The sequence below is a fragment of the Argiope bruennichi genome, chromosome 2 (assembly GCF_947563725.1).
Source record: "Argiope bruennichi chromosome 2, qqArgBrue1.1, whole genome shotgun sequence".
Lineage (NCBI taxonomy): Eukaryota > Metazoa > Arthropoda > Arachnida > Araneae > Araneidae > Argiope > Argiope bruennichi.
This window is the reverse complement of record NC_079152.1, coordinates 87,853,768-87,870,124: the sequence shown is the minus strand read 5'-3', so window position 1 is coordinate 87,870,124 and position 16,357 is coordinate 87,853,768. Positions and strand designations below refer to the sequence as shown.

Sequence of the window (16,357 nt, the reverse complement as noted above, 5' to 3'; positions counted from 1 at the left end):
TGAAAAAGAGTTAAAATATTATAAAATTCTGAAAACAATTTTTCAACGCATTCAAACTTAAGGAAATCTTTTATATCATTAATGTTTATTTATCAAAACAATGTTTTTTTTTCCCCAATTTACATAATCACACCTTCCAATACCTTCGGGTGATAATACAAAAAATTGTTACAATTTTAGGTATTGAGTTCCTACAAAGCATTGACATAAAAAAAAATATTGTGGATAAGGATATTTAGTCAAACAAAAATATTTAAATAATTTCAGTGGAATAATTCAATTAATATATAGAAAAAGAAAACCTTTAAAAAATGTAGCAAATATCAATTTTCTACTTTCCGACAGAACAGTAAAGGCAGCAACTAAATTCTCACTACTTTCAAAAAAGGAGAAACAAAAAGACTTATACTTCACTCAAGACTTACAAATAAATTATTAAAACTTACATATTTAATAATTTAATTCTTTAAAATATCCTCACAATTACAAGAAAAATAATTTTTATACATAATAAAAGAAAATCACACATTTCTCAAACTGAACATACCAAAATCCATTTCAACACACGAAAAGTGTGGAAGATGACTTACCTATGTTTGAAACGTTAAGTCTTCAAATTCCCAAGGCAAGTTTAAGGTAAACCCAGATTTCAAATACAGACTTAAACAAGCATATTCGATATAGCTGCGAAGCCTTACGACAGACTCTTATGCAAATGAGAACGCAAGGACTTGAAGGAGAGCGATAGATGCGAGATGAAAACTCATGGGCGTTGTTCGAATCAGAAATGCTAGCTATCAAATGCCAGGCTAATGTTTGGAAAACGGCCAATGGAAATGATCGTTACTCTCAACCCCGACACCCAGTAGTCCGCTACTGGACGTATTCTTTTTTTTTTTTTTTTTTTTTCCTCTGAATTCTAATTAAGGGAAAGTAAATTAGTTCCCTTATATCATTCATAATTCTTTCTGAAACATTAAAAATGAAAATGAAAATTGGATATTGGAATATTGGATATAGGATTATAAATAAAAAATACCAAACAAAGCTCTAATCGATTTCAAAATCAAAATAAGGGTGTAAAAATATCATATCAATCCGCAGCAAAAAAAAATTACAATTTCATCAAATATTTAAATTCAACAATACTGGCAGGCTCATAAGTAACACAGTGCACATTCCCGGCCTCCAAGGTATACACGTGCCAAATTTGGTAGCTGTAGGTTGGATGATCTGGCCTGTAGAGCGCCAACACACACACACACATTGAGCTTTATTATAAGTATAGATAAAAATTTCAACTCCACTGCTTCCCAATTGAAACAGTTGATAATGATATTATCCTCCTTGATTAACAGTCAAAAATGAAAATTCAGATTTACAAAATCGTGAAAATAGACAAGTGTATTAATAATCTGAAATCAACTGCAAAGTAAAAACATTTAAGTAGTATTCCAAAATTTTTCAAAAAAATTTTTCGGACTCAAGAAGATGTATAATGTTGGAATTTCAGAAAATCTAGAATTCTAAATTTGATTATTAAAGTAGTAAAAAGATCATCAAAAGAATACAGAACACTTCTTTTTTTTTTAAATTAAGTTTCTTTAAAGAACATTTTTTTTTTGCTTTGTTTTATTAAAAATGGTTTTTTTTTAATTTAAAAAAGTCCTTTTTTGTTTCTTTCAGAATATGATGTTTAAGAGTAAAAAATAAATAACTTGATTATCGAAATCTCTCCAGAGAACATGCTTTGAACGGGTACATGTTAATTAATCTATTAAGAAAAAAAATAATAAACTATTAAGAAAGTTCTATGCATACTATTTATAACATCATATCCAAGAAAATAGTTTTTCGAAGTTCAGAAAACAATAGATTTTTCAAACCACAAAACATCATTTAAACATCATCGTCTCAAAAAAATTATCAAATACTGTTATTAAAAAAAAAGAAGAAGGAAAAGATGAGATATATCTCAACACATCTTGAAATCTTTAACAACAGCATTTTAACGTATATCGAAAGAAAAAATAAGATAAAGGAGCAAAAGAACAAGTACTTTAACGTCGCCGTGCATTGGGCATCGGAGTTAGATATTGATTAGATGTCGATCGATCATTTAGATGTGGACATAAGTAACTAATAAAGCTGTCAGTTATGTCATTACTCAAGGGAATTTTCCTTTTCCGGTAATTTCGAGTAATGATATTTTTGCTCTTCGGTAAAATTTTTTGACACGATTGTTAAAAAGAAGACTTATTCCATTTCTTTTAGTTAAAATCTGTTTTTTCTCTCTTATTGGTAACGTCTAAAGGAAAGAAATGTTAGATTTCTAAATGTATATTTTTATATAATAAAGATATAGAAACATTTTTATTTCTGAAAATAATTTAAATGAAAATAGACATGTAAAATGCATCAAAATGGATTTAATATCTAAAGAATGGTTTCAATTTTTTTAAGGAATTTAAATCTAAATTTAGTGAATAATTACGCAATCAATTTTTAAGTTAAGCTTAATATATTATCAATTAAGGATAATGCATATTAAACTCAATAAAATGAAAAATAATTAGAAATATGCAGTAGGATATCCTTTTTTTATATATATAAACAATTAGTCCTTTTAAATAGTAGAAGTACAATTTCAATTTTCTCAAATATAAAATGTTATATAAATTATTTTCCAAAAAAAATCAACTTCGAAATTGTGACTAAATTCCCCGTTTTAAACCATCCTAAATCTGAAAACTACATTTTATGGTATTAAATCTATCTCCCGCTCAGTCTGTCTGTGCATACGTTAAATCCCAAACACAGCAAGCTAAACAGATTGAATTAAGTATATAGTCGCAAAAACACAACAAAAAAGAAATCTCTCTAAACCTTAGGATACAATTTTTCTGAGCTTAATAATCTATTTTACTATTAATTAAAACCAAATCCATAAAACTGAGCAATATTTACAAAAATGTCTTTTTTTAAAGTACGTTGTTATCCATAAAAGAAAATATTAATACCTTTAACCCTTAAACTCAATAAAATGAAAAAAAATTAAACCTTTAACCCTTAAATGTATATTGTTGTCAATTGTCTACATTCAGTTCCATTTAATTTTATACAAGAACCTGAGTGTGTCCGTTTTCGAACACACATTGATAACCATACACGATAAATCATAAGTGAAAGAAAAAAGTTGACATTACAATTGACGGGTAAGTTATATCGTTTTTTTTTTTATTATTATTATTATTATTATTTTAATGTGGTGTATGATGAAGTTCAGTATGTCACCTGAAGAGATAGCTTCTACTGTCGAGTTCCCTATAAAGGAGTGATCTATCTAACTGTTAAAAAATTACATTTCATATGTGTCAGATAAGCTATCAATGTTTGTATTTGAAAATTATATTAGGTACAAGCTAGATTTTTGGGAAATATTGTAAGTTTATATACAACTTTCTCAAAATTAATAAACTATATTACTACCTGGATCTTTTTTATTTATTTTTTACATAACTTATGACTATAATAAAGTAAATATATTTTTTTTAATTCAAAACAAATAATCACGCATTTAAAGGTTAATTATCGAATTTGTCTACCGACGCTTTATTGCCACTCACATTTCAAAAAAATAGTATACACTTTTATAGTTATTTAATTATCTGAGCATTCTCACTCACATCTAAAGAATTTTGAATAATGTCTAATTAACAATATTTAATTGATTTCTGTACTTTAAAAAGATGACAATATTCTTCTTTCTTAAAAAAATAATAAATAAATAAGCGTACAAATTATGAATTAATTTTGTTTAGTGTTTAGGAGGAAAATATAGGGAATATAAAACTTATACATATAGTCACTTTGATTTCTTATTACATTTAAATAAATGCAAATAAATAATTCTCAAAAATCTTTTTTTTTTTTCCTTCTTTTAAAACTAATCTTAGCCTTTTTCCCTGTTCTTTTTATAGCAATATTTATTTTTCTTCAGTGTGTTCCTTGAAAATCACCACTTTCACCACCGTAAATACTTCTTCAACGGAAAAAACGGGAGAGGAAACATCAAAGGCCTTCTATGATATTCTTGGCAAAGATTTAGCATCTAACCTAAAAAAACGGAAATTAAAATTTTCTTTTATTGCGCTTAAGCTACTGCTTTATTTATCCTCAATAAAAATCGAATGTTTCTGCATAATTTCTACAGGACTCAAATATTTCAAAAACAAGAAGAAATAATTAAGAAATTATATTAATAGAGGGGATGAATCGAGTAAAGAGTATAACCCTTTTAAAAGCGACCTTTGCCACTTGAAATGTTGGAGAACCAATCATCGAATAATCATTCATTTTATAAGAATTTAAGAGAATTCGCCTTGAAACCTTTCCGAAAAAAAACTTTTTTTTTACAATGTTATTTACATATTCTATTAAAACATACAACCATTAATCTTTCATTAATTGTTTTTTATATTTATTTATTTCGTGTTTGAAGAGCATTAAGTTAGGAGATACAGAACAAAAACCTTGATTTTCTGAGTTTTGTTTTTAGACGAAAAAAAAAACATTTTAAAAAGGTAAAGATTCTATCAACTAAAGATTCCTTCATTGTTAAAAGTAAGTATGATTGTTATGCGTGTTATCCCTGAGATCTGTTTTGCAATAAGAACATGCGAATATTTCGTGTTCCATACTCATTGTATTGAAAAGCATTCTCAAAGTTATAATCTCAAGTTATCAAAAGTTAGTCACCTTTAGCATTTTCAATCGGTCGTAAAAATGGCGTACAAAATATAATTTGGTGCTTTGCTGTTTGTGTATTAATTGTATCCCCGCGATTAATTGCCAAACGTTATATGCTAAAGGGCATTTTCGTAACTATTGCTCGCAATGGCATATGGCTAATAATTAACGTATAACGTTAGACAACATCAGAGAAATTTTCGGAGACAACTCATCCTGATTTCTGTTATATAAATATTTATAAGACTAACTTAAATATAACTACTTGTTAATGTGTGTGCATTCATCACCGTTTTTATATCTAAAGTAGGGTCTTCAGTGTTTTCTATGCCTTACATTGAAAGAAGATTGTTTATACGCTCTTCGGAATGTATATCCATATTCTCCATAGTCGGTGGAAATAGAATATTCAAAGCTTTACAATTCTTTCTATTTATGACATTTATTACTAATTTATAACAGTTTTTGAAAAACATACTAATGTAAATCTAAATAATTTTTGTCTTAAAAAATTATGATAACTCTTATCTAATTGCAAGTTCAAATATTACACATTCCATAATTCGAAGTAAGAGTCAGAGAAGTCATTAAATTAGAAGAAGTTAATAACTGATTGGACTGTTAAAGGATATTTGAAAAACGTTTCTAACGACAGTCGTCTTTTTCTTTCGTTTTTTAATAAATTGGACAAGAACGCATTTTTTGATTTCACACAGAATGCTCTAAATTTCAATGCGCCATACTCGTCAGTGAAGAAGTCAATTGTCCTACTATGCAACATTAGTTCCGTTTTCAAATGATATACACAGCTGTTTATCATGCGATTTTACAATTACATGAAATAACTCCTATGAGATTAAAAGATTCAGTATCAAAAAAAGTTATTATTTATTAAAATAAATACTTTCCGATAAGGCAGTGCGTTATATTTTTTTTCAGTTATTTGTTTCAGAAAATAAGCATCTCTTTTATTTTTATATACCTTAAAAAATTTTCAATTTAAGCTTATTTAATTTAATAACTGTCGCCTCAGGCGACCAGCTGGATCGTCAGGAATATTGGTTATATTTGATTTCAGATAAATATTATTTCAGATAGTTTTATTTCAGATAAAATTTCTTTATATTATATATATATATATGATTCCGCCAAACCGCATTACTATAACTGTCACTAAATTTCTGTCTATTTTGTACATGAATCTATGTAATGGAAATATCCAGTTCCATTTATTTTTTTAATTTTGAAAAGGTGTAATAATATCATTAAATTTATTATTATGCAGTAATAATTTTGGAAGTTATCGCGGAAAAAGTCAAAATTCCACTTAATTTTTAATTAATCACAACTTTAATTAAAATTTCAAAAAAAAGCACCGAGATACACAAACAATGTGAGTAAAAACTATTAAAATAACAAACGAAATAAAACTATTAGACAATTATTATTATTATTTTCTATATAAATATGTAAATAAAAGCATGCACTTCGAACTTTTATTTGATTGTACTTTATCACTTTCAATAGTAAAAAACACTAATCTTTAATAAATGAAATAAAAAAATTTAATAAGGGAAAATCTTAATTATCTATCTGCTATATTTGCATTTGAAACAGTCCTTTAAAACATTTTCTTGTTTATCTCCGATTATTTTGAAATGATTTGCCAAAAATTTTATAACTAGAGCTGTATTATGCAGAATCATTTAAAAATGAAAAATTAACAGTAATAGGAAAATTTGAAGATGATGCAAATATAAATAAATATAGATAACCTCTAATATGAATGCAGTTTATATATTTAAAAAAAAAACTGAATCCCATATTTTCCTTCAATTTTTATACATTACAAAGAATAAAAAGGTGTGCGTTTGTTGTTGTTTTTTGCCCCAGACTATACATTTATTGCTAAGCATGACTTTAGATTGACAGTTCTATCCCAGAAGAATTGCATACAATAACAGCGTCATTTCAATGGCAGCGGAATAGACAAGAATTGCTTGGGGAAATAATTCTTCGCCCTCTCGTTATATTTTATTTCAAAATGTGATATAAGGTACAAAAGTTTTGTCTCCATGGTACTTCTTAAGACCTGTAGGGATATTTTTTCCACTATTTCACTGCTCGGTGGTTGCCGGATGGACTCATTCAAACTGAATTAAATACAGACATTTTGACGTACTGTATATTCCTAATAAAATTTGTCATGATTTCTTTTAAAGAGAGATACAAATTCTTCAAAATATTCCAAATACATCAAAAGGAAAACACAATTTGTGACTCAGTGACTACACTGTTTGTTCTACTAGTAAGTAAACAGAAATGTAATCATATTAAAACAGTAGCTTAAACTGGATAACTTTTCTCATCTGAATTTTCTCTTAACCAGTTAACTGCACTCGATGCGTATACACGGCAATCCAAGATATCATTTGGTGCGGCCAACGAGTATAGTATATTATATAAAATAAAAAATTACCATTTGATACCAAAAAAAAATGTAATATAGATGCCATTTAATGGCATGTTTTCGTTATAACATCAAAAAGTCTTGTATAAAAAACAATAAGTAATAAATTCTTTGGTAGAGAAGTTATTCCCCGTACAATATATTGCTTTTTACAAAATGAGCTTATTAGCTTCCCCTTACATCAGATTATCTCTATACTTTACTTCTTATCAAGTATTATCCGTTAACGATTGCAACAAGATAAATACAATGCGAGGATTATGAGGTCCCTTAATAATTTCTGATTCGTGGGAACAACGTGATATTTATATGTCTCAAAAAGACTTTCTTGGGTTTCTTTAACTTTTGTCGACGTTAATGTTGATCGGTCAAATACAGCTGCAAAACTATGTATCATTTCGGAAAATATTTCAACAAATTACCATTAATATTTACATTTGCTTCTTTGGCAATTTTTAGCAACATATTTCGACAATTTTTAAATTTTCAATAATAATACCATTTTCAAAAATGAATTGTTAATTTCCGTCTACTAAAAATGAAATTTTATTGGCTTTACAATGAATTGTTTTCCAAATTTACTGATTTCGAGTGAGGGATCTTTTTTTTAAAAAAAAAAATTCATAGTTAACTGCTTAGATTCCTTTATAGAAAATGTGAATGATTTAATCAAAAAAAAAAAGCTCAAGTACTTTTAATATTTTCTAACCGATAACTGTTGGTTAGTAAAATGACAAGATAAAATCGCTTTAAAAAGTGAAAGTGGTTTCATTATGAAATTAACATTTAATATTAACTACATAATAGATAAGGAATCAATGACAATAAGTTAGTTCTCATTGAAAATATTTTCACAAAAAATTAGAAAAGTGCGACTTTTAAAGGAATTTAAATGTATTCACCGGCAGATTTTAAAATAAGTTCGGAAAGTGAATTTAGAGATGGAAACTGATTTTTAGCTTTTATAATAAAAACATCCATTTTTGTTGTAGAAATAAACAAAAAAGATGAACAGAATACATTAAAAGAAATCCATAAGTACAAGATATCCATGAAGAACAAAAATATTAATTATTAAAAATAGGAACACAGTAACCATGATCAGTTATGCCGCTATTATGAAAAGTCATTTTGAAGCAACATAAAAAAACGACGTATCTAAATAAATTAGACTGTTTGCGTAGCATCTCCAAGACAACAACACAAAACCTCACTTAAGCCGTTTAAAAGAACGCAACCTACAAAAGTAAACAGAGTAATTATGCCAAGGCAAAACAAATTATTTTTAAGGTTCTAACTTTTAACCAATACTTCAGTAGCAACAGTATTTCCATTTTTTATATTCATTTACAGTTTGTTCTAATTACTCACTAAATTTATAATTATTTTAAGTTAATCTATAAAGTATTGAATTTTCAAACACGTTTATTTTTATCCAATTTTAATCAATTCAAAAATACCATTACACTTGCAAAATTAATCAATTATTCCAAATTGACTAGTTACGCTTTTCTCTGTTGCTTTCTAGTTTAATTCTGTTATATTAACGTCCCATTTTGAAGTAATACTATAGCTATTTTCGGATGGATCTCATAACTTTGAACTGTGGTCAAATAATGAAGACAATACTAGAGCAGGCAACTCCCTCTCCAAATTTCCCCACCACACCAACGGAAGATCATGTAGCATGCATCAGACCCACTTTCCTCTTGGAATCAGGATTTGATCTTAGAGACCTTAACCCCTATTGTTGCTAGAAAAAGCATCGAAATTTCAACAATTATTTAACTATCTTTAAAAAAAAAGATAGTTAACTCATTTAGAGATTTAAAATATTTCCAGAAATAAATTCGTGACATTATATATAAATATTTTCTAACAAAACAATTTAAAGGAATTTTTAAGGAAATGTATTCAAATTTTTAAATTTACGACCAAATAATTGACCCCCTCTTCAACTTTAAACATTGTAGCATAACAGCTTCATAAAAATCTGAACAAACTAGAATTTCATAGGTTATGTAGGGATCTAGATAAATACCTGTTATGAAACTTCAAATAATAATAATAATTCCCATAATGAAAATTGCTCATCAATGCACGAGCGCCATTTAAAAGTTTTGTTCATTTTGTTATCTATTCTGCCATATAACTGATTTTTCTGGATATTAATTCACCAATTTTACTGTTAGACAAGTAATTATTTGTACGCTCAATAATGCATCATCGATGTTTAAGGACAAAATTAGTACCAGTTTGTTTAAAGTAATCACCCACCGGTAACATTTTCGCTTAAAACTAAATAGTATCACTTTCACAAGATAACACTGATATATAATGTTTTGTAACAACTAACTTGAATGAGCGTCTTAAAACCGCTTTTGCCAGTTTTATAAAATGGACTTATATATGGCAGCACCGAAAAATTGAGAAATGAAAAAAACTGAGTTAATTTTAAATTTAGAAATAAAAGACTTATAAAATGAAAACTGTGTAAAGAATTTTCTATATTTCTATTTCCATGGGTTTTATCCTCCTAAGCACAATAAATTTCCATAACAATGTTATAAAAGCAAGGCATTAATATCCCAAATAACATTATTATAACATATTATTTTATTTTTAGTAGACTGAATAACAGAAATTTCTGTCTTAAATAAGAGCGATAAATATCGAAAAAAATTAACAAATTATTTCATATTTTTGTCGTTAGCCTACTGGCATGAAAGACTTCAAGCGTGAGAGATGATAATTGAAAAACCTCCTTTTTGTATTTGGATAATGATCCTATATTATGATTACACAGATGTTTGAACATCAATAACTTTCGATAATCAACAATGTTGTATCATTACAAACATGTTCATGTTAAAAATTTAAGAATATAAACATTCTGAAAACTATACATTAATAAATCTGTTGAAATCTTTCGAATAAAATAAATGATGTGACACTATAAGTAGACTCATTTGCTGACAGTAAATTATAAAACATAAATCGAAACTAAAATGAAGAAATAAATATGTCCAAAATAAAACAACTATTTTTTAATCTTGAAGATTTAATTATAGTTAATTCAAAAACATCCTTTTTGAATCTGAAAGTAATAGAACACCAAGTATATCTACAAGATAAATATAACCACTCAATTCTGTTAATTTTTTAAAAAATTGTTTTCAATCAAAAAGTAATGAAATATCGGCTCAAAATGTTATTCTGTTCCAAATTACTGAATTTACAAAAAAACAATTGCAAGATTACAAACTGATCAATTAATGATAATATACTAGTAACAACTAAGAGGTGATTCTCCTTTACTGAGAATGAAACAAAAATAAATATTGATGTGAAGTTAAATCATAAAATGTTTAATCTTAAAAGTCATTTTGCAAACTAATTTTTAAAAAATATGAATGAAAGCTTCAAAGACCACACATCCAAGAAAAATCCCTCTTATAAACAAATAAAAAAGAAACCAAACGAAAAACTAAAAGGTCATTTATAAACGATCAAGACCGTCACATTTTCCAAACACTTTAAAACTCGGATTTGTTCAACTAAAATGAGATATCGTACTAATCCTACATAAAATAAAACATGGCAGCAAGCGTAATCAAATTAAACACCAAAACCAAGGGGCTGTCATCCCAGTTGCCACAATGTATCAAAATGACACAGTTTTTAACCTGAAGATGAATCAAAATCAAATGCCAAAATGTTATAGCTAATGAATGAACGAAGTTCTATAAGTCGGAAGTATCAAAACTAATTGACAATGTATCAAAAATGAATGAGCTATACGTGGCAATGAACCTGACCCTCACATACACTCTAGATTTAAAGACGGTTTTTTGTCTTTCATTACAAGTGACGCAAATGATGATGATGATGAAGAGAATGAGAAATGGTGAAAATATAGAGAAGAAAGGGTGAAGTATATCTGGCAAGGGGGACAGGTAGGAATGCAAAAACAACAAGAATAATAGCTATCTTACGCGTCATGGTGGCGTTAGGGGTGGCGGCGGTGTGTTGCTGTCGCTGGAGTAGCTGGTAGACGGGAAAGAGTCGCCCATCCTCTTTGATGTGTAGCTGGACCACGGAGAGTTTTCGGACGATCGTCATTGGCCATAGCCATCCGAGGAGAAACCTCGGTGTTCGACGGCCGGCGGCTGCGAAGCCCACCGATCAATGACGGGGTACGCGTACACTCGCTTTGGGTGGGTAAATAGGCGCAGGCGCCCAACCCGCTCTTGCGCATCTTACGTTTTTCATCAAACACTCCTTGCTACTTCTCTTCCTGAGTCGATTTCTCCTTACCCGATAAGTCTTCAATTACATTTTTCAGCCCCGAAATTCACAATAAATCTAAAATGCGCGACTGGGCCGTAAAGTAGCTCTCCAAGTCGTTAAGCACACACGCGGACCATTAGGATGTGCATGCAGTGTTAGTATCCATAATGGAGTCAAAAGGGGTTTTAAGCTAAAAACAGCCCATTCTTCTTTGCTTCTTTCTTGATTCTAAGACACAGGAAATGGGAAAGAGACGTTTTGTTTACGTCTGCTTGCTTGCTGTCAGATAGCGAATCGGAAGTACTCGTTTTCGCGGGCTAGTCTGGTCTCTGGGCTTGGAAGCATTAAACGCGGAAGTAAAAAGTATTTTCTAAGCCAGTGAGTGGACTGATGACTAAGTTTTAATAGCTACACTAAAAGTTTTCGGTTGGCGGTGCAGGTACTTCGTGAGGGTACAAACAGTACCTTTCAGAGGTATTTGCACAAAAAAATACTACGTCAAAATCAGGATATTGAGATTAAAAATCTTATTAAAATGTTATTTATATTAATATTTTTTAAGCCAGATTTCAAGAAACGAAATATAAGGTTTCGTTAAGAGTGTTACAGCCAATTATTTTTATTGAAGATAAAACAGAAGTTTTTAAAAATATTCATCCTCATTATAAAACTATCACTCTGAACATTTACTTTCATAGATTTCTTATAAACAAGACATATAATTTATAAATTAATTTGAAAAAGTAAACAAAATCATACAAAATTAAAAGGGGTACAAAAATAGAGAAACAATGAGTTACAGGAATAACTCATTATCATCATCAATTAATATAGCGACAATCGAAAGTGAATCCTGACCTTCTTAAAGAGTTCATTCCATCTACCTGTTCTCAGCAAAATTTATTCAACTAATTGGTCTAATAGTATAACAATCCCTGTCAACAAATAAATCCATTCTTTACGGTATGTTTGCGGTAATGAATTATGGATAAATGTTTAAAAAGTAATAGCAAATAAACAATAAACAAGTATGCATATCGACTATTGCAATGAAAATTAATAGAAATCCTACTTAAGTACCACTAACCTGTTCTTCAGATTTAGCTTAGTATGTTCTTTCTATTAATTACTCTTAAAAATTGTATTTTCAAAATTTTCATTTAAAAATGTCCACTCTCAGAAATCTAAAAGCATATCTCCGCAATTCTACAGTCATCTTTCTTTCATTAAATCTCGTATGAATATACCTATAACATCAACTATAAATGATTATCATAGGAATTCAAAATTAAAAGGAACTGGCAATTCTTATATATATTTTATACACACCCTCAAAATTATTAATGACATGACAGATTTTTTTGTGGGGCGTAGTCTTCAGGATCCCAATTATGTGCTTTGAATGTCAAAAATTTATCTTAGGATTTTCTTTAATCACTGGAACGATAAAGAGGGATATACAAAAACCGCAATACATATCGCGTAACACAAACCCTAAAGAATAGAAAAAGGCATGTTCAAAATACTCAGAGTGAAGTAACACATCGATCACAGAAAAGGCTCGAGGGTTTTTCATAAAAATATATGAACATTTAATGAGGACAGCATAGGGAGAAAAGACTCAATCTGTCACTGACTTGTAAGGTAGTTCGAATGACCATTATCCAATACTGATATAAAAATTAACTCCCTTGGGGAACATAGAAATCGCGTCTCATTTATCCCATACAGATTCGCTAGCGATGACATTATAGCGTGCACATTAAGAACAATTCACCACGTTAAAAGAGTTTGGGAGGTTTTTGGAAAGATTCCACATAAAACTCACAAATCGGCTCAGTTTGGTGGGTTAAACCGAAACGAAATAAGAAGGCAAAGATAAATGAATAACCAACGTGAGTAGTTTCCCCAAAATTTTCTCGTATACTTCTTAATAAAGATGTTACCCCCCCCCCCCGCACGAAAGTCTTGCATATCTTGGTGAACAATAATTCAAAGATATTAATCTTTTGCGTGAATTAAGCATTTTCTCTGAATCTATCATGTGTTCCCTGGCGAATATTTGGAAATTAATCCTAAACATTTAGCAATAGATATCCCAAAAATCTAATTTGTGTTTCAGATGCGTTTTTCCCAACTGAGTGAAACTGAAATTTGACGCTGAACCACAATTGTAATCACAACGTAAGTTACCTAATTTTATATTTTTAGGTCATTGCATTTTTGTGTTATCGCGATCATATTCTACAAATACAGATAGACAGAAAACCAATCCCTTGGTAAATATGGTTCCAAATTTGATAGGTGTGTATCTACACTTTAGAAAATGAATCTGTCAGCCACATTTTATCCACTTAGCTCTCTTCGTTTTATAGTTATAACGTTAACTTACATTCGGACACCGAACAGATAGATTTTCTGTGAATGGATTTCGTTCAAAATTTGATAGAAATCTACAAATTTAGTGAAAAAAAAGGCATAACCGAATTTTATTCGTTTATCTCAAAGCATTTTTGAATTGCATTTATTACAGAGAGACATAATACAAAAAATGTGTTTTTTGAACAAAAGAAGATCTAAAACGCTAAGATTCGAAAAAATATCGAGTTTGTACCTTTTGACGATTACAGTACTTTCTCTATACATCGATATAAGAAAGTAGGGGGAAAAATGAATAATTCTGCTTTCCAGTATTTAAAAATAAGAACTACAAATAAAAATAATTATTAAAGATTTAACATATTAATTAAAATTTAAAATAAATATTCAAAAATGCATAACAAAAGTTTTTTTTTTTTGTTTGTTTTTTTAATTTGCAATTTTTGACTTTCTTAGTAATCCTACTTTAACTCTGATATAGGTGTTATTTTTCGCTTACTATTTTTTAAGCATTCATTCCATATACAAGAGGAGGAAAAAAAGATTTTCTTAAGTCTATGATAAAGTACACTCTAATTTTTTAAATCTATGATAATATCCTTTCTCGAAAATATATTGCCATTAATAGCAATATAGATTTTCTTTTTAATTCATGTCAAGGTTTAGAATTCTGCATTATATAGCTCTTTAGGAAGCATTATATAGCTCTTTCATTTGAAAATCAAAAAATCTAAGTACTTTTGAAAAAATTTGATTCGTTTTTCAATTATCATACATAATTTAACATTAAAAATAGGGATATGTGTTTTTCTATCCTACCGCTTTAATTAAGTTGTTTACATTAAATTAAAATTGCATAAAGTTGTTTGCATAAAATTAAAAACATTCCATTATTTCACATCAAATTAAATGCAAAAATATCAGAAAGAAGACCTTAAAAAGTATACGTTTCGAATAATACTTCTTATAGTTGCTCCCAAAAAAATCGTAGAAATTTTGTCTTTATCGAATGAATGTTTTCAACAAGTTGAAACAAGACGGCAGACAAATTTATGTATGTACAAACAAATCATATGTATAACAAACTTTTAATTACTTCAAAGTGTCAAACTAAATGATTACCCTAAGGAGAATTCAAAGAAAAATTATTTATTTAATGATCAGACCTGAAATTGTGAAATACTGATTTCGATCATATAAAGAAGTACTGAATACTGTTTAGTATTAGCATACTGTATTCACACTGAATACTGACAGCAATCACACAACTAGTAAATCAACATTCATCAAATTACATACATATGAAATGCGCGCAACTTTCATTATAAAGTTCATTTTATTTACATAGTTAACCCTTTATAGAGCCGTGGGATGTATGCTTCCCACCAAATTTATCAATCTTTGTATGAATTTATGTAGTTTGGCATCAGTTCTGACAAATTTTTTTAGAAAGACAGAAACTTAAATGCTTCAGTTCTTTATCTCACATAAAATGTGTCTTGATTTGTTACTTAATTATTAATTAACCAAATTAATTAATTAATTAATCAAATTAAATTTATCTAATAAGCTAAATGAATCCCTTTTCTTATTCTAATTTCAAGCCTAAAAATATTTTAACATAATATGGCCCTTTAAAGGGTTAAGTTAAAAATTAGTAATAATGAAACTCAATTAATAGTCTCCAATTTTGGGAAGCGGTTAATTGTATCTCTTAGAAGTTAAAAATAAATCTAGTTCGTTCTGAAATTTCGTGCCTATGAGCAAGGATTCATTCAGTTATTAGCTACAACAGTTGCTCTTAATAAGGCATTTAGGACAACATATAGTCACTATCTGTACAATATAGTCACTATCATTTTTTCAAATAAGGCAGAAACAGTTCTTTTAACAGTTGCCATCGTAATACAGTACGGTAAATCCCTCAGGTATAACAGATGATCTTCCTTTCTTCGAACTTGTCACTACTTGTCCATAAACAATGCATACCTGTTTTATTAATGGCCAACCGGTGATTCTATTACGCACCTTCAAAGAAGTATTGTATCTGTAGGTCTGATTCGGTGCAAAATCAAAGCATGTATTGTTAACAGTCGTGTGGGACCATGACAAGTGCTCAATTCAACATATTACAAAAATAAATAGAAATGTTTACATATGAGAAGAAATAAGGAAATTTTCAAAATAAACTGAAGAGCGAAAAACTCCAAATAAAAAGTTCTTTTAATGAAAATTTAACGTCACCCGTATATATTCTGATAAGATATTATAAAATGTTACATCAGTAATCATCATTAAACTCTTATCAGTTCAGATAAAAAAAAATAGCAGTAAAGACTATAAGAAGTAGTAAAACTGTAAGATGCAATAATTTTATCTTTCAGAACTAAGCTATCTACGTGCACCAATTTTGGTTTAAGGTATGTGATAAATTTTTATGTTTATGATAATTTTAGTGAAAATCTCTCT

General features: G+C 28.7%; 1 protein-coding gene across 4 annotated transcripts in view; it reads right to left on the bottom strand.

The window, feature by feature from the left end:
* LOC129960015 (calmodulin-binding transcription activator 1-like) overlaps positions 1 to 16,357 on the bottom strand; it is a 149,017-nt gene that overhangs the window by 91,890 nt on the left and 40,770 nt on the right. The window contains exon 1 of one of the 4 annotated variants that reach the window (XM_056073035.1): positions 11,215 to 11,495. The exons of the other annotated variants lie outside the window; for them this stretch is intronic. Within the exon in view, the coding sequence (XP_055929010.1) occupies positions 11,215 to 11,341 (127 nt within the window). The 5' untranslated portion in view covers positions 11,342 to 11,495. Of the gene's footprint in view, positions 1 to 11,214; positions 11,496 to 16,357 lie in introns of those variants that run through there. 4 annotated transcript variants of the gene reach the window in all.